Source organism: Nesoenas mayeri (assembly GCF_963082525.1).
Source record: "Nesoenas mayeri genome assembly, chromosome: 1".
Lineage (NCBI taxonomy): Eukaryota > Metazoa > Chordata > Aves > Columbiformes > Columbidae > Nesoenas > Nesoenas mayeri.
The window spans coordinates 189,500,857-189,525,014 of NC_137541.1; the positions used below are offsets into that span (position 1 = coordinate 189,500,857).

A 24,158-nucleotide genomic window follows, 5' to 3' on the forward strand; every position below is an offset into this window, starting at 1 on the left:
TTTTTTTTTTTTTCAGATTATACAAAAAAAAGAAACAAAACAAAACAACAAAAAAACCCCAACTTCTCTATGGTAGCACAAAATAAAAACGGAGCTCCATTCAAATCTTGAATACTTTGACCGCGATAATCAACAGCTCGTTATTCAACCAAAACGTAGCTCTTCATACCAAAAAAATTTGGCTCAAGTACCAAAACCAAACGAAAAAGGTACAATAAACTCTCAATAGAAGGTTCTCTCATGAGGCGACCTACCATATACTACTGCTAGATACGAGTTTCCAAAAAAACATTACATCCCATTTTCAGCACATTTTTCATAAACATGCAACTTCACTATAAAATACAAAACACTTGGCTCTCAAGAACAGCTTTATAAAGACACACTGCATCAATAAAATTTTTCTTTGTGATTAACTTTACATTGTAATAAGAACTGTATTTTCACTAATGTTTATATATCAGATTTCATATTATAATGTAGTAATAATTTGCTCTTTGTGAACATCATGTTCAGAAGGAAATATCTATACACATTAACATACTAGACTATTAAAAACTCAGTTACAGAATTTTATTGATACAGTAGATTAATAAAAACTGATAGGGGAAGATAAAATGGGTAGGGTATTCAGTACATTATTTAACAACACACTTTTAAAATTAAAATATTTTAAATCCTTTTTGAATTTTCAATGCCACTAGAAGTCCAGAAAAGCCTGGCATCAATACTGAGGTGTAAAACAAGTCAAACAACTTCTTTCACAATTTGCATCTCTTGTATTATTCTATCCAACATTGTTCAACTGTAAAAGAAAGTAAGCAGGCACCTCTGATGATAGGTGAGTGCCTAAAGGTAAACACTAGGTTAGATTCAAGAAGGAAACAAAGGCTATTTTTTTCTTCTGCTTCTCAACAAATAGTGGCAAAAGAAAGTGGCACTATTTGTTCAACTGATTTCTTTTTCACAGTTAAATGTCAACAAGAGTACAAATACGAACACTGACAGATATTGCTTGAGATCAATTTTCAACAAACTCTGTTCTTATTTAAATCAATAGATCAAATAAACAGTAGGGTACTGTCAGTTTAAAGCCGCAGATAAAAGCTATACAAGCACTTTAGAAGTCAGAAACATTAAAAAAAGAACTATTTACAGTTTTCTTCTTTAGTTCGTATGTCTACAAAGCCAGCGCACATTACACTTCACAAAAATCCACAGTTAATGATATCAACATGTGTGTGGCTAAAGCTTGTGACCTAGGGACTGCAAATGCAGGGGCAGTAAAAGTACAATAGGTTGTGTCTTTTTTTCAGCAACCCCATTTGTGCACTAACAGCTTCATTCAGTCTCAAGCTTTACATTAAAAGCATTCTTCAAAGCTTTCAGCTGGAAGGCTGATAACTACTTGCTCACTCATCGCCTTTCCCTTTTGGAAGTTCTGCGACGAACCTGTTTAAACAAAAAGTATTTTAAATGATTTACATTAAAATTGTGAAAAAAAAAATCAATAATAGATACATTTTATAACGGAAACAATGCTTAGTCTCACAATAATGTTTGAGTAACTGTATACAGTGTCAGATGTGTCCAAAAGTGTGAAGGCGTTCACTGTTACATTTTTAGTATCACTACTAACATTACTAATGTATTTGTATGGAACAAATATAAAAATAAATTAATTGTAACATATTTGCATAAGCTGGTAAGAGGAATAAATTGGTTTAGGATTCTGCTCCAAGATTCCATACTTATTTTCCAGTACTATTCATTCTGTGCTCCTGTTTTGTGTAAGGAAACATTATTCGCTATTATAATCTAGCTGAGAAGAACGGACATCAGTTACCTGGAAAATAATTCCTATGAGGAACTACACAACTCAGGCAGACAGATACAAAGGCTACACAGAACAGAACATTTGAGATCCTTGACAAAAACTGACACTGTCTAAGAAATGCAGCTTCTCTGGGAAGCTCCAGTGCAGCATCACTACACAATAGTGGAGGTGACAACCACCTCGTTCATTTTAAAGGAGGAAGGTTAAGTTCTGAGAAAAGAAGTCATTCTCTGAACGCGAATACACAGAGGACACCACAAAGACACTCAAAGGAAATCTCAGGCATTTCTCTTACGTTGATTGTGGAAACTTCCTCTTCTTCCATTACTTCTTCCTGGGGAATGTCATCACTGACAGGTGAACTACTCTGAAATACGTCCATCTCTTCACTAGATTCATTCTCTTTACTGGCTGCTTGTTTGGAACGTCCCACCCGGCTAAAATCAGAAGAAAAATAAAGATCAGTTTCACAGTGTATAGATCTGCACACATATAAAACATATGAGAGCAAGTATTCTATTTTACAAGAACAGCAGTATTAAAATTTAGTGTTATATTATACTGTCTTATACTCCTACACCGAAGTGGGACGAGGAGGCGGGACAACAGAATTTGAAGACCAAATTCTTCCAGAACAGAGTGTTAGGAGTATAATTTTCACCTCTACAGACAAGAGAATACTGGCTGAAGAAGGTAGACACAACAGTAACCAGTGAACAGGAAAAGCCAAAGAGCCAGAGACTGAATACTTTTTTTTCTCCCTTCTATTCAATTACATGAATAGGTGTACTTTACTCCTATAGGAGTTAATACACAAGAAAATTTCAATAACTGCATCTGTATTTTTATAGACCTAGAAGAACCCATGTTGCTATTTATGAAATTAACACTATATTGAACGTCAATGCAAATTTTCCAAGCTAGCTGATACTAAGAGTGAGGGATAACCAGTATAACAACACCTTAATCAGGATAACCAAGAATAATCAGTCAACAATATCTATAATTGTCTGTGTTAGTCATGGGAGCTGACCCACAATCAAAAAGCACTCGCTTGTTTAATATGAGAACTAGTCACCCCCATACCTTAAACAAAATAAAAAGCCAACTAGGTATGTATCAAAAACTACTCAGCTGTATCCACATTGCCATTTTGGTTTGAGTCATTAGCACAGTTCAGAATCAAATAACTGAATCATCCTGCTTACTGCTGATGCAAGTCTTGGTGCACCCAGACTGGGTGACTTTTTGGATCAAATTAAACCAGAAACTCTGTTCCCGGTAGATAACTAACACACTTCAATCCCCAGTGGGGGCATACAGCTCCAAAACAACTGTCCTCTGACAGCAAACCATACGTGTACAAAATAAAATCTCTGAATTGCATATACTAATTATACTATAGTGGGGATTTCAGCACCAACCAACCAACATGACATCCTTCTGAGAAATAATAGAGATAAGCACAAGTCAAGCCTTCCAAGACTGACAGAAGCAAGAGAAGTGAAAAGGAAATACAGGAACTATACACAAGCTAGGTTCATCTCCTTTCACATTTTACACAAATAAGCCAGTTCACATGCTAACTGGTAATCCAATTAGCTATCACAAATAGGTTATACGTTATCACCTCATAGGTGAAATCCCAAATTCTTACGTCAAATTCAACTCCAAGGAGCTCAGAGAGCTTTACGCATTTGCATTAAATATATTCTATTTTGTGGCACACAGCACTGCTTAGTCCATCAGCTCCCTTCAGTTGAAACTGCTGTACATGTATATGTAGAAAAGTGAGAAAGGCTGGACCACAACGCACGTTAAAGACTGAGGAATTACTGTGGTCTCATGTTTTACTTGCAGATTTGCAAAAAGGGCAGTCAAAATTTGGGTGGTCTGACCACAAAAAATAAAAAAAATACACACAATTATTTTTTTTTGTATGATATCTAGAACGTACAACAAATCTGAACCCTGAAAAAACTCACTTGGGCTCCTCAAGGCAGGAACAATGCACATACACACAAATGAGTGCTATGCCTGTTATTGATCATGTGTACTGATACAGTTTACTTTCTGTTTAAAATTGGGTAAAGAAACGGACTGAGTTCACCGATTTCACTGAGAAGTGAATTAGAAGCTACTTAAGTATTTCCTAAAGTGCATCTTTGACAAATGCCACATGGCACATCACCCAACAAGAACTTGTTGGCATGTCTCCCCTGAATGGCAGTAGCAGTTTCCAGCTCCTGTTTCACTGTGTAAGTAGCAGTGACTTCTGTAGTGACCAACACAGTGTTGGGAGCTGTGTTTCTGGTTACGGAGAGGTCTGACCTGAGGCAGGAAAACAGAACACTGGAAAGGCTGGGATACTGTGCCTGCAAAATGCCAGAACATGTGATATGGTGTGAAACTAGAATTTGAATTGAGGGCACAAGTTTGTTCAGGCAAAGATCTCTGGGGACAGGCAAACAGGCTGCCAGAAGATCAACATGACGCTAACTAAGCTCAGAAGCTAGAAAAACAGAGTAATAGGAGAGCCTGAAGATGTATGTAAATATTGCCCTAAGGAATTTATCACTGAGTTCTGGAAAAGTATCTGTTTCATGAGCTGCAGCTTGATAGCAGTGGGCCAATAAATCCTGTCCACTTGTACACCTCTGCTTTACATATATTGCATATACATGTACAGAAAAAGTGGAGATACCTGAAGTTTCCCACATTAGGCACAAGAAAATGAAACTGGTTGCAGAGGTGACCTTTATTTTAGAGCTTGATATACCTCAGAATTGTCAAGAGCTACTAGCCCTCATAGATTGCACCACATTTTATTCCTTTGGATATGATTCAAGTAGGTAATAAGAAAGCCACAAATTAGAAAGTGAATGTCAATTTAAGGAGAATCAGAATAAATTTAATTCTCTACAATACTGTTTCACCACAGTAACAATATGATTATTCCTCTCTATTCAAAACAAATGGGAGCACTGTTTGCCCCCTGAAGTCCTAACAAAGCCCTGTCTTCAAGGCACTCAGGTACTTTACTGATTGTACTCCTAGAAGAGCAAAGCTACATATATGCTACCTGGGCACATTAAACTTACTCGCAGCTTCTCACTCTGGTTGGAGATGCTCTAGGAGAAGCAGCTAGGGAAAGCATTTTAGAAACAGCAATGACATTTTATTTTCTTAACTGTCAATTAAAGTATACTGAAATATTTTCAGTAACTGATTGTCTGGGGGCACAGAGGCATGTTTTTAATTTTCACTAAACACAAATTCAGAAAATATTCACCACTTACACTTTTTTTTGCTGTGATGGTGGTGTTTTTGATGACCTTCCTCGTCTGTTCTGTGGCGTAGACTGTGCTGATTCAACTGTACTAGTTTCAGATGATTCTGCGCTGTTTTGAGGAAGACCCAAATTGCAAAGTATCAAATTATAACTGATGTCCAAGGATTAAAAAAAATGCAGCTTACATGAAGACAGACTCACCTCTGCTGTGTTCTTTTCTGTGTCCTGTTTTGTCTGCCGCCTTTGGGCTTTTGTTCAATGTTTTCAGTTTGCCTTTCTTCCTCCTCCTCCTCCTCTTCTGCTGCAGCTGCTGGTGGTTGTTTTTTTTTGTTCCTTTTTGATGACTTTGCTACTGGTTCTTCCTTTGGTGTTCCCCCATTATTTGCTTTGGGAGGGCGTCCTCTTCTCCCTTTCTTTGGTGGACTATTCTGTTCATCCTCACTTTCTATTACGTCTTCTTTTAGCCTTTTTTCCTCTTGCCATTGTGTTTCATCAGATTCTGTAACAACTGCAGGTCTCTTCCTTCCCCGTTGACTACCTCTAAGTTTCTGCTCTTGACCTAGTTTATTCAGGTCATCTATGCTTAGTTTCTCTTCTGAATCTGTGATAGCTGCTTTCTTCCTTCCTCTAGGCTTCTCCATCTCTGACTGAAAATGTAAGATTACGTCTTTAAATTAAAAAAATAAACTGCAATATTAAACTGTCACATACACAAAAGCTACAGAAATTTCCCCCAACAAGACAAAGAGTCTTCGAGTTATGCAAGTGGTCTACTAAGATTGTCTACCATATCCATTTCAAAAACCTTTGCAGAAGTATGAACACATGCATTCATATAGAATTCCAGACAAGATAGAAAGATTATTTCAAGGGTGAGCATTTAAAATATAAAGCATATAAGGTCTGCCTCATTTGTATCCTCAGCTGTGTCAAACACAATTGGCTAGAATATCTATAACTGTATTTTTATCAATCGGAAAATGGAATAAAGAGCATGGGAATTGTGAAGTTGTGGCTTCAGCTCTGCTGCCAGCTGCAGGGTGGTCATGCCTGGCTCCTATGCTGGCAGCAGGAAGGTACTAATACAGAAGATGGTGGGCAACCTGTGTTTATAACTGCAGAAGGAAGCACAGGAATATGGTAGCTACCATAGCGCTGCTGTCAGAGCTGCACTAAGACTCAACATTCACTCTGTGCAGTAAAAAAAGCCACTCAACTCTTAAAAGAATCATAGAATAGTTTGGGTCAGAAGAGATTTCTAAAGATCCTGTCATTCCAAACACCCTGCTGTGGGCAGGGACACCTTCCACTAGACCAGGGTATTCAAAGCTTCATCCAACCTGACCTTGAACACCTCTAGTGATGGGGCATTGACAGCTTCTCTAGGCAGCCTGTTCCAGTGTCTTCCCATCCTCACTGTAAAAAATGTCTTCCTTATGTCCATTCTAAACCTAACCTCTTTCATTTAAAAACTATTATCCTTTCTGAAATCATAAGCTTTTAGAACAGTATTTCAGTTCCATACTACCACTAGTTAGTTTTCAATAACATCATTGTATTTCAACACATATAAACACTCAGTCACTAGGATTTGCTACATTGAAATTTAATCTACGTAATGAGTTATGCCATTTAAAACCAGATTTAATTTTTTTTTTCCTTCAGATCTACCTTGTGACATAAGATGGAAATCAGCTTACACTTTATCCATAACCCCTGCTTAAGAATAGCAGAAAGAAAAGCTACAAAGGATATGAGGAAAAAGGCAAAAGAAATCAAAGGACAACGAACTACACCAGAAGAAAACTAAAAAAATGTTTCAACAATTATTCTATCTCCTGCTAGTTCATGACTCCAGTGACAAAACTGTTGATCTAGATCAGCAACACCCTTGTTATTCCCAGTTTTGTTTGGTTTTTTGCAGTGACTGTGGGCATCTGTCATTGCAGCTGCTTTTACCAGGTAAGTAGTTGCAGGCAAGTTTCAAAGTAAAGTTTATCCCTCAGGTTAAACTGTGTCCCCCAGCCTTAGAATTAATATGTTACTCTAGGATATAAACTAGACAAATATACTGAATAGTGACATCTTTAAAACATGGACTTTCTGCTTCCCAATTAAAATTCTGCTTCTCAGATAATGTTTGCTCCTCAGATCCAAAAAAAGAAATTCTGAATCAATGACCTTAAGCAGCTTGCTTACATATTCCATGTGAAATACAAATGCCCTCAAAAGTACTCAAAATACTGAACTGTATTTGCTTTGCCACTTAGCTTTCTTGGTTACCAATTCAACCCAATGCTCCTAAACATGAATTGCACACCAGCAGCTGTTTGGACTCCCAAACTTGTCAAGGTTTTTAGCTGAAATGGCATATCAATCCAGGAAGCATCAGAAGTGGGCTTTTTTTTTTTGGTTGGTTGGTTTTTGACAAGAGATTCTGGATTTTTCTGGTTTTGTAATAAGCCGGTTTGCTTTTCCCACAAGATATCACAGCATAAGATGGTTATTCACACTTCAAGACAAGCAAAAATTTGGAGGCATTTTTACTAGTCAGCAGCTTATGCCCCAAGCAACCCAGAAAAAATGCAACAGACTGACATAACGGGAGAACAGAGAAATATTAGAGACAGTAAAAAAATAAAGCAGCAGTTACATCAGATACAGGGCATCCTTAATGCATTCTATAAAATCCAATCGTAACAAGTCTGATCTTATTTGTATTACTACTTTTTCATGCATATCCCAAATACTATTAAATTTATAGATTGCCAACTGTTAAGGCACAAGGAACCAAAATTTGCTAGTGGTATGTGAAACTCTTATTATCTGACCTGTTCTTAGAATTACAATCCAATTATAATTTTCTTGGGTGGTTTACTTTTCTGTATTTTGACACAGGTGTAAATACTGCTTAAGACAATATTTAGCCTGTTTATCATTTCATTAACATATTAAAGCACTACATCTGAGTATTCAAATAATTTTTATATCTTCATTAGGAACCTTTAGCATTACTGATCTACAGAAATACATAAATCCATTGGTAAAAATTAGAAAGGACATGGCTACTGTTTTCAAAGGCCTACCACGCTCACAAGGCCTTGGTTAGTGGTCATTCACTAAAACCTCTCCCTGAGCCCGACACATGTAATTTCGCCCGAATGATCCCAACACTGTAAAAGAGCACAGCAATGACACCATTCTGCTACCCCCTGGGGTTCACTGTTCGCACACAACAGTCTGTTTAGCTTACAACACAGGCAATGTGATTGTTAATCATTACGACTCTTTTACATCATATTGGATTGTATTTGTATCAGGTAGCTCACTCTGTCCTAAAAGCCTGTCGAAGATCATGTTACACACAATCAGACAACTTTAAAATCATGCTGCTACTTCCACTTGTGACACGTGGCATTCAGAACCAAGTATTTTCCTGCCTTCAATGCAGTGCAAGTTGCTTGCAAGAAAACAGAATCCATGTGGCTATTCAGACAACTCTTCCTTGGACTTCTAAATTCAATGTCAAACTGTGAAGCCCTCTTGGTATTCTAGTTAACCAGAGAACAAACAGTTGCTATTCCCTACAGCTTCTGAAAGACAAACACATCTGGCTGGAAAAGGAGAGCATGCTTTAGCACCAGTGATGGGACAGTATGAAAAAAAGGCAAGAAATACGATGCACAAACTCTGTAATGAGGCGTTACCACTTTGCTAACTACAAGCAAGAAACCATGTATGATACAGATTTTACCATCTCAGAAGGCAATCTAAAATTTCAGACAGGTTAAATTGCTCCCCCAAAACTCCAGTATAGTTGATCATTATCAAAACTAATCAAATTATTTCTCCCGAATCTGTATTTCAGGCAAACATCAAGAATACAAAAATAAGATCTCTATGGTATATTGGGGAATAGAAGTCCAAGGAAGCTATCAACTTGAACAATGACCTGAACGCTTCATCAACAAATCCTGAGAATGAGACAAATTGCAGACTAATTCTCATCAACATAGCTCTAGCAGAATCTACCCCTGTCAGTAGTATCAATGTCCTGCAAATCACTGGTAATCTGGAGAGCTTACAGGAGTTGTCAGTATGAAGCAAAGGTACCTATGCATGTGCTGTACACATGAAAACCAGACAAACTGAACCTTTTTTCATTGCATTTTCATATCCAACTCTAAACACACTTTCCAGTAGTTTATAACATCAACTGAGTTTCACGTTTCAGCTATTTTCTTGAATGATATGAAGTACGATCACATTAATTTTTATTTTAAAGGTGACTTAAAATGAAACATCTGCAATGCAACCAAACAGCTCACCCTTACAAGATCAGAGTCGTCCCTTTTGTCAGTTTTCTTCCCTGGTAAAGGTGAAGTGAGTGTGAATTCTTCATTTTCACTGTGGTCCATTTCAGTACTGTCAAGCCTAGAATGAATAAACATTTGTTCTCCTCCTTACTATAATACAGCAAGTAATTTATATATATATATATGTATATATAAATAAAAACATATAAAGAATGACAATCTTCAGAAGAAATCTATTCCTAAACCATGAGCAATCTGGCAGAAAGAACCTTTCATTCTGGCTACTGTGGCCATCACATATTACAAACCAGAAAATCTAAGTCTCAGGACAAAAATTATTTGATTCTGGGTTTTTTTGTGTGTTTTTTGTTTTTGTTGTTGTTATTGTTGTTGATGTTTTTTTTTTTGTGGTTTTTTTGTTTGGTTGGTTGGGTTTTTTAAGTAAATTTATTTCTGGGGTTAGAAAGTCAAATTCATGGTTTCAGTTATACCATCACAGTACTATAAATTTAGTTCAAAATAAGATATTAGAATTCTGTTACTCACTTAGAAAACATTACAGAAATATTCAAAGTTTCCATTACAAATGCTTGAAATATCAAAGCTCCTTTGTTGTCTACCAACCTCCCTTTGATCCTTCCTGGAGAGCTTGGATTTGAACTGCTGCTGGCATTGCTTACAGTTTCCATTCGTGAAGATTTGGATTGAGACTGCTTGCCTGCTGACGAAAGAGGCTTATTAACTGCTCCAAGAACATTGGCTGCTTTGGGCTGAAACCAAAAATACATTTTCTTTATTTTAAGCTACACGTTTAGATATTGTTAACATGTACTATGCTTAATATATTCACAGATTCCACTTTCTGCAATCAATATCTTAACACAAAGATATAAACATTTTCATCTGAAAATTACAACAGACACCAGAAGGAAGCTGACAAAGTTGTAATCAAATCACTTGCTGCCTACAGTATTCTTCTCTCCATCCTTTTATTCATTTCCCTTCTCACTGGTTGCATTGGGCGCTCACCTGACCTTGCACTAAGCCACTTCAGGACTTCTTGTGCAGTTTGCTTTCTGCTGATCTAGCTGCCTGAACCAGCTCACCATTTGGATCAGATAAACATCTGTACTGGCAAACCTGAAATAGCAGTAGGACAGCCCTTTAAGCAAAGAAGCCATTAAACTGGCTTAGCTGTAAGGGCAAACTGGTTTCAACTGGGAATGAATGAGTAAGAGCCTCAAAAACCAAATATTGAGGAGAAAATTCTGATGCTTCACACAGAGATTTAAAGATGTTAGGCTTTCAATAGGTGCCACAATTTCCAGATACTGGTGAGCTTTAGGTTATTCATTTAAGTGGATTATCTTTCAGACATGCCAAATACCTCCACCAGCTCATACTAACTTTTGAGAGAGCTGGAAGAGTTCAGTTATTCCTAAAGAGAATAAACGTCTACGCAGTAACACCCATATCCTTAGTAAGAAGTGAATCTCTAATCCAGAGTTCAAATACTCAAATGCACAAAACCACAACGATACATTCAAATCGATAAATGTTGGCTTTCAACTTCTAATCAAAAAGATGCTCCTGTATGTATGTGTGTTTTCCTAACTTGCATTTCTCCTCCATTAATAAATTGCTAGCTCACGGCCAATGCTTCATTAGCAAAAATAAGAGTAATAAAGATGCTGCGCTTTTATTTATTTTGCAACGTAGCAAATGAATGTTCTCCTGTAATCTAGAAAAGGACACATTCATCCAGATTAAAACCACAATTTGTCTTTTCCCTTTACTAGATTTTAACTTAATTCTAAAGAGCACCTGACTTCAGTTTTAGTGAAGAAAAAACATTGCCTTTCAATACAAAGCATATTCAGAAAGATAAATTAATATAACCATAGAACAGTCAGTTATCTAAGATACTGTAAAATGGTATTCAGCTTTGCCAAAGATTAACTTATATGATTTAAAAAATAATTTATATTAAGAATTTTCCATAGATGTCACTTCAAATACAAAAGTGTAGTCTTCTACAGAAAAAAAGGTGAACCACTTTGCAAACTTGTCAAATATTATGGGTTGTTTTTTTTTTGGACTCTCTTTTTAAAGACAACAGATTTCTCCACTATTACCACCAACCCAGCACAAACAGGAGCAGTTTTCCCTTCTACCTGTCTCTGTCTACTTGTTTACCAGCCTTTGGCATATAAACCCTTTGGGCAGAAACTGTGTATTTCTTAAACTTGAAGTGTTTCATTAACTACATGTTAGTTTTCTTAAAAAACAAACACCCCCACCCCCCCCCACCCCCCCCCCCCCCCCCCCCCCCAAATAAAAAATGAACAAAAACCACAACAGAAGCCCCAAAAACCACAATCAAAGCCACAAGCACAACACCAGAAGCCCCAAACCCCCTCAGCATACACACCTTTCCAGGAGTGAAAAAAGACTTCATTTCCGGAGGAAGATAATTTTTGGTGTTACTGAAATTCTGGAAAGAAAGGAGGCAGGTGGCACGAAATCAGAACAATGATCTGAACAAGATATGTATTTTCTGTACATCATTTTTGGTTTTGAAATTTTAAACCTGAAAAGTAATGTCTTGTGGTAGGGTTGGGGGAGAGGGAGAAATCAGTGTGTGTACACATATATAAATATTTACTAAAACATACACATACATTGTCAACTACATTGTAATAGGGAGGAGTCTCAAGTTACAAGAACTACTGAAAAAACCCCTTGAATTACAACTAACAAAGACTGAAACAGACACCTCAAAAAAAAGCCCCACAAATGCCAAGGTATACCTTGTCAGGTTGAGTGAAATATCTGGCTGGAAGTACAGGGTCTTTAGGGGATTCCAAACTGTATGTTGTACTCTTCGACATAATAATATTCATTGCTACATCACAAACTGTGTATAGTTTCTGTAAATAATAAAATTTAAAAAAACCCAAACAAGTAACACTTCAGAAGCTCATCGCAAATCTTGACAAAAGACAGTATCTTTTGAGCACAGAACTACAAGAACTCACAGTTTAAAAGCAATCATCTTAAACATTTAACATCAGCCTGCATCTTACACCCTGTATCACAGGGTACTAAAATATAGGAGTAAAATACAAAAGCGCTGCAGGCCCAGCAGTTAAAGAGAGATAGTTTTCATGATCTCTCCACACTTAGTGTGGAATACTGTATGCCATGGTCTCCAAGACAAAGCTAAAATTTCTGTGCGAGAGGCAAAAAAGTGACAAATCTATACATTATGTGATGCAAAAAACCTCAAAAACAAGTTCAGGGATTGATTTAATACATTCACTACACAATACACACTGCAGACATCTAATGCATCTATTTTTCTTCCTATACTAAGCTTACTCTTGCACTTTTAAAAGGAAATATTACAAAGCACTTTAGTGCATGATTTAAACACTAAAAATTGTAGCTTACATATAATTAAAATTAGCATTTAATAATCTTACTGAGGCAGAAACAGAAGGACTGCAGATATTACAACTTCCTTGCAAATGTGCAAGAGCTACTGAAGCACAGGAAAATAACTGTCATCTAAACTACAACAAATATAATCATCAGAGCATACACAGTATCATCTACCACATAAAATCCTATTGAAAAACATTTGAAAGCTGGTGTGTAAACAAAAAGCAACTCATTTCCAGAAGCAGGCCAGAATTAAATGCAATTTCTAATCAAAACGTATCACCTACTTCATTCATTTTTGCATCATCTGGTCCTTGAGCATCCTTAGTCTGTTTGATATTTTCTACCATTTTTCTGATAAATGCATGACTGTTGTTTTCATTTTTAGCCATCAATATTTCCAGTATGAACCACAGGCACCTAAAGGAGAAATGCAGTACTCCTCATGAATAAAAAAGTAATTCTTTAAAAAAGCACATTTGAGAAAGTGTTTTACTCCAGGTTTTACTAGTATTATGGATGTGAACCAGTCTAACTCTGGGAAACCAATTCTTTAGAAAAAAAGAAATGAAGGTAGGATGAGCAGAAGATGAAGGTTCCTCTGTAAGGTAATGCAGAGTACTAAAAAAAGCATATATACTGTATCTCACAATATTTTGCAGAAATAACTGCCATTAGTACATGCACTAGACAGTGTATCACGGTACCGCAATGAACTAAAATTTCACTTAGAATAAACTGAAGTTGCTTTTAACCCTAGAAAGAAACACTACTAAAAGCAGCCTTACTCTTTTATGTCCTTGAGTTGTTCGATGTCCTGGACTTTGACATAATCAGGGTCATGAGCTAGAAGATGGATAGTATAAGGAACAACATACTCTGGTAGAAGTGACAACAGTTTCTCTGAAAAGCAGAAGAAAGATGTGTCAGAAGATGCCATATCAAGATATACACTTTTCTGCTACAGAGCAAAATTTGAGGTCAGTGTACATTAAGTATAGGCACACATCAGCTTATCACTTCTTTATGATATTGCATCTCATGGTTGCTGTGCAGATGTTTCCTGTATGCAAAAAATTAAGATTTTATGTATCTTTCACTCAGGGCTGCATATTTTCTAGCTACCTTGAGAATACAGCTACAGCCATCTCCCCCACTCCACACCCTTTCCTCATTTCAAAGCCTGTACTCAAAGACTTTGAAAAACAGAAGTAAGGATAGATCACAAAATCCATGTTAACTGCAAGATGTGAGACCAGTCCAATTGCAGGATCAGCTACCATTCCTTCTTTGGGCACTGGTGTACAGCCTTGCTGTCAACAGAACAGAAAAACTGCCCTTTGCAGAAGCTTTGCAGTCAAATTGCCACAATGCTCTCCAAACTCACAGCCTACGTTTTCTGTTTAAAGAAGGGATAGGAGGTAACATGAAAGCTATAACAAAGTAATAGTGGACTGAGTTTGAAAGGCTCTGTGCCACCTGAACAGAGCAACACAACTCAGCTATGACACCAAAGCATTCAAAACCTTTTCTAGCATCCTTTGAGATTTGTAAGTAGTCCTAAGCAAGGACTGCGGGAGAACATCTTTCCTACATCATGATGGTTGGGCAAGGACAAAATGACAAGTCGTACACCAAAAGTCAAAAAGCATTTTGCAGAAAATGTCCATGCTGTTTTCTTTAGCCTAATGACTGAGGAACTGGAGGGTGCACAGCACACAAAGTATTAAACCTGTCCCCGTGCAACAGGCAGAGTCACAGGCAAGGAAGGCACTCAAGTATTCAACGTATGTTGCTACAGTACAAACATCTGATATTGAGTTCTTGTGGCAAATGCAAAATCATAATGTTAACATGCCTGTGGATGACCACCTGAATGGAGATATGAAGGAAGGAGGCAAATTCCTGGATTGGCTTTTGAAAAAAAGAAAAAATAATAAAAATCTGAGCTTGTGAGTGGTCATGAAAGCCATGACCAAGTCTGGAAAATCTTCTTTCTGTAAGCTTTTAACTATACCATATTAGGTTATGAATAAGAAGTCCAAACATCTGTAAATCATTATATATAATCATGTTTGAAAACCATTTTAAAATACATTAGAACATGGACTTTTTTTCACTAATGTATGTATTAATATGAGATGTGCCTGACAAATACTGTGCACATCAAATCAAATAGCTCATTACTGTAGGTTTCACAAGACTAAATAATAGAATCGAATCATTTTGGTTGGAAGAGACCCTTGAGATCATTGAGTCCAACCATTAACCTAACACTGTCACTAAATCACGTCCCTAAGAACCTCATCTACACAACTGCCATGCATAAATCAAGTCTGACCCAATCTACCTCATTCTTAAAGGTCTCCATAAACAGGGATAATGCACAGCCTACATAAAATATTTGGATTCATTCATAATAGCAGGGGAAGCATTCAAAATTAATACAGGCTCACAGAAGGTAGTGCTGTCAAGTTTCAAGGACATGCCTCTAGACAGCCACTGCAGTTGATGCAGCTAATTATCAAGAGAAACCTCGCTACTATGTAGACTGTAAGCCATCATAAAGTTCGAAAGAAACAACAAAATCACCCCACTTCTATTTCAAGTTATATTTATGTAATTTACATCCCGTGTATTTTGCAAAGCAGTTTTTAATGTGTTTCAATTGACATTCCACTTTTAACTTTAAAAACATTCTCTGTTTCTTCAAGCACTGTCCTGCATTTTAGCCAGCAGCTGTTTGCATAACTAAATAAAAAAATAAAGACATGGCAGGGAAGAAAAAGAACGTAATTATGATTTCAGAACACTAGCAAAATTGGCTTGCCTTAGACATGTCCCAGGCAAACCAACCCGCTATTATTTGTATTAATTAGCAACTTCAATAGAATGCTCATCATGAGCTCATGAACTCAGTGTTTCATTAACTTCCTGCCTTGCACAATTTCTAATATAACTATAGTAATAATTCCAACTGGGTCTGAAAAACAAAGTGAACCAGAACCAGACAAAACAGGAAAAGGACAAATACTGACACATACTATATTCAACCCCTGTCATGACAAAAATTAGTATTTATACATTCTCTCTTCATCCCTAACGAAGACACAACCCGAAATGTGGGGTGGCTTTACAGACAGTAACTACCAGCACTTCAAACTAGAATGTGCCAAGAACCCTCAGGAGGGGCCTTTATGAGCATTTAGAGAATGAACTGGTTAAAACAATTAACCTTTACTCTTGGATTTTTTCCACTTAATGACTTGCAAGTATAAGCCCAGCCTTAGAAAACAGAGATTCCTATGCAAGACACAAGTCTCTACCCAAATGAAACTTGTAACAGATACACAACACTCTGAATAGCGCTTAGGGAGTTTAAGAGGCCTGAGAATAATTCCTGCCAGCCTGTAAAAAGTCAGTGTAGAGGAAAAGAGCATTTTACTGTCTGGTACCCATCCTTAACAAGTTTTCCTTAGGCAAGGTATACAAAAATTTAGCATATCTTCAACAAATGCTGAAATTGCCCAAAATATCTGAAAGATATCCTCCTCACTTGTACTAAGTTTTCAAGGAAAAAAAAAATTAAAAAAATCACAAAATCACACGCTTATAGATTCAGAAAAATAGCTGCATTAGTCAAGGATGCAGATTATCAGCTCCAGTTTTTTGTGAAAGCTTTTTGAAGAAGGTACTATCGCTGTTACCCTGAGTTACTGCATGGCCAGCTGGGAGAATGACAGAAGGTGACACATAACACATGTAAATCACACAATCTTACCAGGATAGAGCTTCAGCTGTACTACTGCAATAATGATTTTATAAGATGTAAATAGTTCAAGATATTTTATTTGTTAAAAGCTCAGACTGGTAAATCTGAATGTCACAAAGTTAAAAATGTAATCCTCAAAAAATCCTGTAATCTATATTTAATCCAGACTCCTCACAGATTACAGTACATATCAAACCAATGGCAACACTAAAGGTAAATCTTTCAACAAGGAAAACCAACCAACCAAACCACACCAACTTCCCCCTCATCAGGCACCCTTTGAGGTCCTACTGGATAAAACGTAGAATGCACATCTACGCGTCTCCTCATTTCTGCAGGAACTTTGCAGCATCTATCTTCATAAAGTTATTAAATCAGCAATTACTTTTAATCATATGAGAACTGTTATATTTTTCTCCTACATAACTAAAAAGTTTTCAACTTTCAAAAGGAATACTCTAAGAATGACTTAAAGGCATTTATTCAATGGATTTTTCTTTTTCACATGTTATTGAGGAGGAAGAAAAGCACTGCTCTTTCTTTTCTTTTAAGTCTAATTAACAATATGCAAAAGGATTTATCTGCAGACTTATTCTCTCAAAGGGTAAGGGGACTAACACACACACAGGTTGACATGGCTAATATAAAGTCTATGATTCATAAATGCAGAAGGAAATGAGTTATCTGACAGAATCTGTGAGATCAGATTCATAAAACAGATCTGGTCTATCCTAAAACGGGATGAAAAAATCCCCTTAATTTCACAAAGGCCAAACCCCCAGTAATCTTTCAAAGAAATAAAACTTTCAAAACTTATTAAAAATCCTCATAGCTCTTCATAAAGGTCTACTTTTTCATCTGACCATATACTAGTGTTGTCATACTGTATGTGTGTAGCTTTGAGTAAGTCAAAAGGGAAAACAACTGATTTTATAACTGAAAAATAGCTAACATTAGTCCATAATAAATTACAAAGCATTCCCACAATCATACCGCTGTCATTGGGAAGAAAGAATTGCATAAACTCATCCTGAAGTGCCTACAAATATGCCAGCGTAAGACAAGAAGCTACTCAATATAGCAGCACAAAGACAGTCAATTTAGTACAGCATTTATGTCATTAAGGTTGCATATTATTAATTACTGAAGTAAAATTAATCACTGGCACTTCACTTACAACATAATTAACCATTAAGTTCAAACAGTACACGTAACTGCCTTGAAAAACTACTTCACTTCCAATATACTTAGGCATAAACACTTGCACAGCTTTTAACATAACTGAAGAGATCTCAGAAGTGCCTGTTAAAATCAAAAGAAAAGCTGGACTCTATTTTCAGTTTTTATTAGATACCTCTAAGTGAAATTTACAGCCATTCCATGTACAAAAACAGAAAACCATCAATATTTTCACAACCTGCTCACATTTACATTTGAACTATAGCACTTTTACCAAAAAGGGAATTCTCTTACCACTAACTGCTGCATGTTGCTTCAGATATTCCCTTCTGACATTTATGTTCTTCACAAGGCACTGCCTAGCATGAGCTCTTCTCTCTTTCACTGGATCTTTTGCACACAGTGCACAAATAGCCATATATTCTAGTGGCAGCCGTAGTCTAGAAAGGCCTTTGTGAAGTTTCTGAGCAAATATTTGTCTCACTTGGTAACATTCATCCTATTAAAAAAAAAAAAAACAAAAGGTAAAAAACAAACAAAAAAAAAGTAACAGTAAACTTTTTCTAAAATAAATGCAGACTGTGAAATTAAACATGGAAGCCAGGCTAAATATTCCAAAATCCATTTCAAGACTTGCAGCCACAGAAAAATAGCAATTTTGAGAATGTTTTTTAATATCCATTCAGAGTTATTAATTCAATTAATCAGCTGAAGGTTTCCTAAAGATCAGAAAAAGAGTTAAGGTTCAGAAACTGTACAGAAGATACCACACTCAGGACTCAAGGTGTAATTCACCATAGTACTGAGGCACGGAGTTAATGAAATTGTTTACAACAGGACCACTTGCTTTGTGGCGTCAAAGTCAATGATCTGCACTGAAACAGTGTTTAGCCACTAGTAACCACTGTGCTGATTTTACTACTGTGATTTCACATATTTTCATCAAGCCATTAATATTAGAAACTGAAAAAAAATTCAACAGAATGACCAGATACGGTCAAACACTTAACAGAGTACCAAGCATCTCCATTATACTGTGGAAAATTATGAGCTGAAGAGAACAACCTATGTCTAGTAGCTCCTAAAAACAGAAACTAAAATAATATGAAGGTGGTAAATGTACTTCTACAATTTATTAAGCAACATCTTTCCAGAGCATACATGAACTTTAAAATTCTCTGTATGAAAATAACAACCTACATATTTTAAGGCACCATTCAATATATCACAAATTATTTAGTAACACAGGCCAAAGATGGTTAGCAGAAGCAGGTGTGGAAAACAGGTACAAGAAAACATACAGAAAAGCATATGGTAAACGAGGCCACCAAAACAGCCTGGCATAAATTTAACCTGCCAAAAAAAGGTCCAGAGGAAAGATTTGTTATCTCTAAATATGAAGAAAAAAAAAATTAAGAGGAATAAACAACTATTTTAGTCAAACGACAGTTAGGAAACAAGACAGACCATAGATGGTTTCCAGCCAACAGGCAGCGCAGAAACACCACCTCGTCAGTGGTAACGCTGACTGTGCTCAGTTCGCACACGGCATCAAAACAGATCATGCACTAGATAAAACAAGCCTCCCTCTTCCTTCACCCAAAAATTAAACCCAGAAAAAATTAATCAATCCTTCCTCTACGAACTGAAACCCTGAAATGCCTGCTGGAGCCAGAGTTAAATAACCAGAGACTCAAACCCAAACTGTGAAGCCTACTCAAAATCTATTGCCTCTCTAAGACAGAGGCCTCTTTTCCTGCTCAGTAATATCACCAGAGTCTAAAACCTTTTCAAAGCTTCGAAGAGCCCTGTGCCTAGTCGGTGTTTTGAAAAGGAAATATGTCCTCTTGGACTCAAAGGAAGGTATAATTCATTGTTACTGATGGTGTTGTGTAACAAACTGGATTTTTATTTATCTTTTAATATTGAGAGTAACCATACTTTCAGTTCACTTACACTAATTCACTGAGAGAGGACTAAACCAAGTTCTACATTTTTTTTACCCCATACATTAGCCCAGGCCCAGTTTTACAGATCTGCTTCTCTGAATTTAATCCCAATTCATCAGACATTCACAATTTAGAAGTATTTTGAAAACTATATTTGCAAAGCAGCATGTACCCTTTAGACAAAATCTGATTCTTGAAAATGGACAAAGACTTGCTTAAACAACTGAAGCACCCTCATAGTTGAGAATGGAGACTGAAAAAGTTTTGGGGTTGTTTTTAAACAAATGAAACTTAAACAACCTAGAAGATTATTCTAAATACAATTAAAATTGCATTTTCAACAGCAAAGCTTATTAGATCTTAAATCTGGTCTTAAAGCCTGTTAAGCACTGAAGTACTTAACACTACACTCAACTGTTTTCTATTCTATTGCAATATGAAATTCTGCTGACTTCAAAACTTTTTCTGCAGATCAAAGAACTTAACTGCTGGTGAGCTTACAGGTTTGGCCAAACATATACATAACTTATTTTAAAATTACTAAAACTACATGCATTTAATCATCATAAAGTCTATGTTTGCCAGTGTGACCTTAATATGGCAATTAGCAACACTTAATTATGTATTTTGCACTCCAGTCATTACACATTACAAAAGAGAAGTCTCAGAAAAAAAAATAGCCAGCACAGAACCACAGCAGAATCTGTGCAACCATTATAGACCTTAAAAATTAAAAACTTTTCCTTTTGTTTAATCTGCTTCCTGATCTGTCTACTTAAAAAAATTTGCCGTAAATTAAATTGCATAATACTGATGTTGGCCTTGATGTCACTTGAATGTCCTGATTTATGGCTAGACTTGGTAAGCGTTAAAAAGAAATAAACTTTTAGAATAACAAGTGTCTACCATCAAGAAATGGATTCTAATACTAAATGTTCTAAGCATAACCATACATGCGTGCATACATACATAGGCAAATATCTCAAAAACAAGTATACAGATGCTTTCCATAGGAGATTAATACAGTACCACTTAGAAGTGCAAAAGTCACTGAAACTATTACCGTTACTCTGCATCTGAGGTTCTGAACTCAAAAGCTTGGCAGAAAGAATGGAAACTGCAGAAAACCCTGAGATCTAGAAAAGTTATTCATAAGTATTCAAAAACCTGTCCTGACAGAGCTTACAATCTAAGTAAACAAGTAAGAAGCTCACAAAAGGGAGGGGAAAAAAATAAAATAAATAAAAAACAATAAACAAGGAAAAAAAGTGACAAAAATGGTGCTATAGTGGAACAGGTTCTCCTGGAAGCTATGTCAAGGCATATGGATGACAGCGATGTGCTTACTGACAACAAACATGGCTTCACAAAGGACAAAATGTGCCTTACTAATTAGTGGCCTTTTACAATGGAGTGATTGTGTTGGTGGATAAGGGATGAGCAACTGATGGCATTTCCCTGGAGTTCTGTAAGGCCTTTGACATGGTCCCAAACAACATTCTGGTCTCTAAACTGGAGAGATAAGTCTTTCATAGAGAGATAAGTCTTTCACAGATAGAATATTCAATGGATAAGGAACTGGCTGGATAGCCACATTCAAAGAATTGCAGTCAACAGCTCAGTGTCCAAATGGAGATCAGTAACAAGTGGTGTCTCTCAGAGGTCTGTACTGGTTATCAGTACTGTTCGATATCTTTAGTAAAGATACAGGTAGTGGTACTGAGGGCACGCTCAGCAAGTTTGTGGATGACACCGAGTGGTACAGGTGACACACCAGTGGGAAGTGATGCCATCCAGAGGGACCTTGACAGGCTGGAGGAGCAGGCCCATGTGAAACTCACAAGGTTCAACAAGGCCAAGTGCAAGGTCCTGCACATGGGTCAGGGCAACCCCTGGTATCAATACAGGCTGGGGGATGAAGGGATTGAGAGCAGCACTGCAGAGGACGACTTGGGAATACTGGGGATTAAAAAACCAGCCATGAGCTAGCAATGTGCGCTTGCAGCCCAGAAAGTGATCCAGATCTTGGGCTCCATATAAAGAAGCATGGCCAGCAGGCTGAGCAAGGTGATCTTCTCCCCCTCTAATCTGCTCTCATGAGACCCCTATCTGGAATACAGAATCCAACTCTGGGGTCTCCATTACAAGACAGACATGAACCTCTCTTGTCTCTAGAGGTCCGGAGGAGGGCCATGAAAATGGTCAAAGGGCTGGAACACCTCTCCTATGAGTAAAGGCTGAGAGTTGGGGTTGTTCAGCCTGGAGGAGAAGACTCCAGGGACACCTTATTGCAGCCTTTCAGTATACAAAGGGGGCTTGTAAGAAAGACAGAAAGACTGTATTGACAGGACAAGGGGTAATGTTTTTAAACTGAAAGAGCTTAGATTCAGAATAGACAAAAGAAAGACATTTTTTACAATAAGGGTGGGAGGGCACTGGAACAGGTTGCCCAGAAAAGTTGTGGACGCCCCATTATTGGAGGTGTTCAAGGTCAGGTTGGATGAGGCTTTGAATAACCTGGTCTAGTAGAAGATGTCCCTGCCTACAGTGGGGTTGTTTGGAGTGAGATGATCTTGAGAGAACCCTTTTGACACAAACTACTCAATAGTAAGATGTTATACTAACTTCTTTATAAATGTTGATGACCGTATTATATTTTTCCAATTTATTTCTCATCTCTCAAAATTCCCTTTCAAAAAGTGAGGAGATGTAAGCATTAAGACCCAAAGATAGCAAAAATAGGTGACAACACATCTGTTATCAATATCCACAGACAGTTAAGCCTGATACAGCTGCAAAACAAGAAGCAAAAATAAAGTGAGTGATAGTGATGAAATAGAGGGCAATGAGCTTGCACCCAGCATACTGAAAATGCCATTAAAACACTGAATGCAAATTCTGAATAAAGAACTGCAAGGTGAACATTTAGCAATAAAAAAAAAAAAGCCACAGGAGCAAAATTACCAAAAAAATTAACAGATTTTTATCACTGGTATCAGAAAAAAAACCCCAGAAAATACAAACAATATATTGGCAAGGTTCGTCTGGCATGACACTATCTGGATCGAGTATCCTTTCAGGAACAGAGACAGACTTTATTTGTCATTACAGCAAGTGGCTATCTTCCTCTCTACAAATTTTGTTCTGAATTGTAAAAATCTTTAAAACTCATTTTGACATGAGACTAACATTTCCATCACATCTTGGAATAGGAAAACTGGAAAGTATCAGTCCTCACTTTGGGTGTATAGATCTTTGGTTGGTTATTACCACTGAATTTCTGCTGCATTTTTATTAGATTTCACCCACTTAAGTAATTTTAAGTTTTGTTTTGCTTCTCTTGTTCTTCATAGAATCTTGGAACTGAGTAAAGGCTCACTTCCATAGAAATACAGAGGCTTAAAATCCTCATAAACATTGTTAAAACAATGTTTATAGAAGACTAATACAGGTTTTCTTATTCTGGTATATGAGTGATTTTTCTAGCCCAACTGCAAGCAACTCCAAACAACTGAAGAACTTAAAATGATATTGTTAATTTGAAAATTAAGTATCAAACCAGGAGCTATACTTTGTATTTTCTAATATTTAATGCCTTTTTCAGATCTTCTGACATTTAAAATGGGTTGCAGCTTCTAAAGCTTCAGCCAGTGAGAGGAATTAAGGTCTAGAATGGAATATCATTATTACTGAAGATATCTTCTGGAAGGGATTCCTTCCCTTCCAGAGAATTTCTTGAGTTTTGTAAAGTCAGGAGAATATCAGCAGTTACACAAGTAACACCAACATTAGTTGTCCTACTCTTAGGGTGGGAATCAATTTCTGTAGAATTTGCGAAGTCTGCAAGACAGAAACACAGATGATTTCCACATATAGTCTACTTACAATTTGAAAATTATTTCCTTTCTGCTACTGTGGGCTCACATGCAGAAACTGAGGATGAAAATTCCACCATCTACTAAGAATTCTCTCCCTATCTCTTCTAATAGTTAAAGGATTTCAAATTTCTTTGCAGACCTCTGCATTCCAAATATATTCCATCCAAGTATCAAGAAGCCACAGTCACTGCTGTCATCATAGTCCAACAAACTTTATATCATCTAATTTCAACTTTTAATAATGTCATAATGCAGCTGGGATATTACTTTAAATCAATACTGAATTATTTGGTTTATCAATATTCTAGTATTTCACTACTTTAAGTTAGCATTCCCCCATTGGGAAGCCTAGTACTATAGATCTAATTCTCAACCCAAATCCATTTTCAAGACTGTGCAGCAGGAAAATAAACTCATGCCAAGGCTGAATGTTTTGCATAACAGCAGATTAGCAGAAATATACACAACATACAGAACAAACAAATATATTC

At 36.7% G+C, this 24,158-nt stretch overlaps 1 protein-coding gene across 2 annotated transcripts in view; it reads right to left on the reverse strand.

Moving 5' to 3' along the window:
• Positions 1 to 1,186: 1,186 nt before the first annotated feature.
• PDS5B (PDS5 cohesin associated factor B) overlaps positions 1,187 to 24,158 on the reverse strand; it is a gene marked incomplete at its 5' end in the record, with an annotated part of 81,494 nt that continues 58,522 nt past the window's right edge. Inside the window, 11 exons of one of the 2 annotated variants that reach the window (XM_080354009.1) lie at positions 1,187 to 1,452; positions 2,133 to 2,274; positions 5,137 to 5,238; positions 5,331 to 5,776; positions 9,464 to 9,563; positions 10,070 to 10,215; positions 11,877 to 11,939; positions 12,256 to 12,375; positions 13,177 to 13,309; positions 13,678 to 13,792; positions 18,135 to 18,339. In XM_080354009.1, the coding sequence (XP_080210135.1) occupies positions 1,417 to 1,452; positions 2,133 to 2,274; positions 5,137 to 5,238; positions 5,331 to 5,776; positions 9,464 to 9,563; positions 10,070 to 10,215; positions 11,877 to 11,939; positions 12,256 to 12,375; positions 13,177 to 13,309; positions 13,678 to 13,792; positions 18,135 to 18,339 (1,608 nt within the window). In that variant the 3' untranslated portion in view covers positions 1,187 to 1,416. Of the gene's footprint in view, positions 1,453 to 2,132; positions 2,275 to 5,136; positions 5,239 to 5,330; positions 5,777 to 9,457; positions 9,564 to 10,069; positions 10,216 to 11,876; positions 11,940 to 12,255; positions 12,376 to 13,176; positions 13,310 to 13,677; positions 13,793 to 18,134; positions 18,340 to 24,158 lie in introns of both variants that reach the window. The other variant, XM_080354010.1, reaches the window with a different exon arrangement.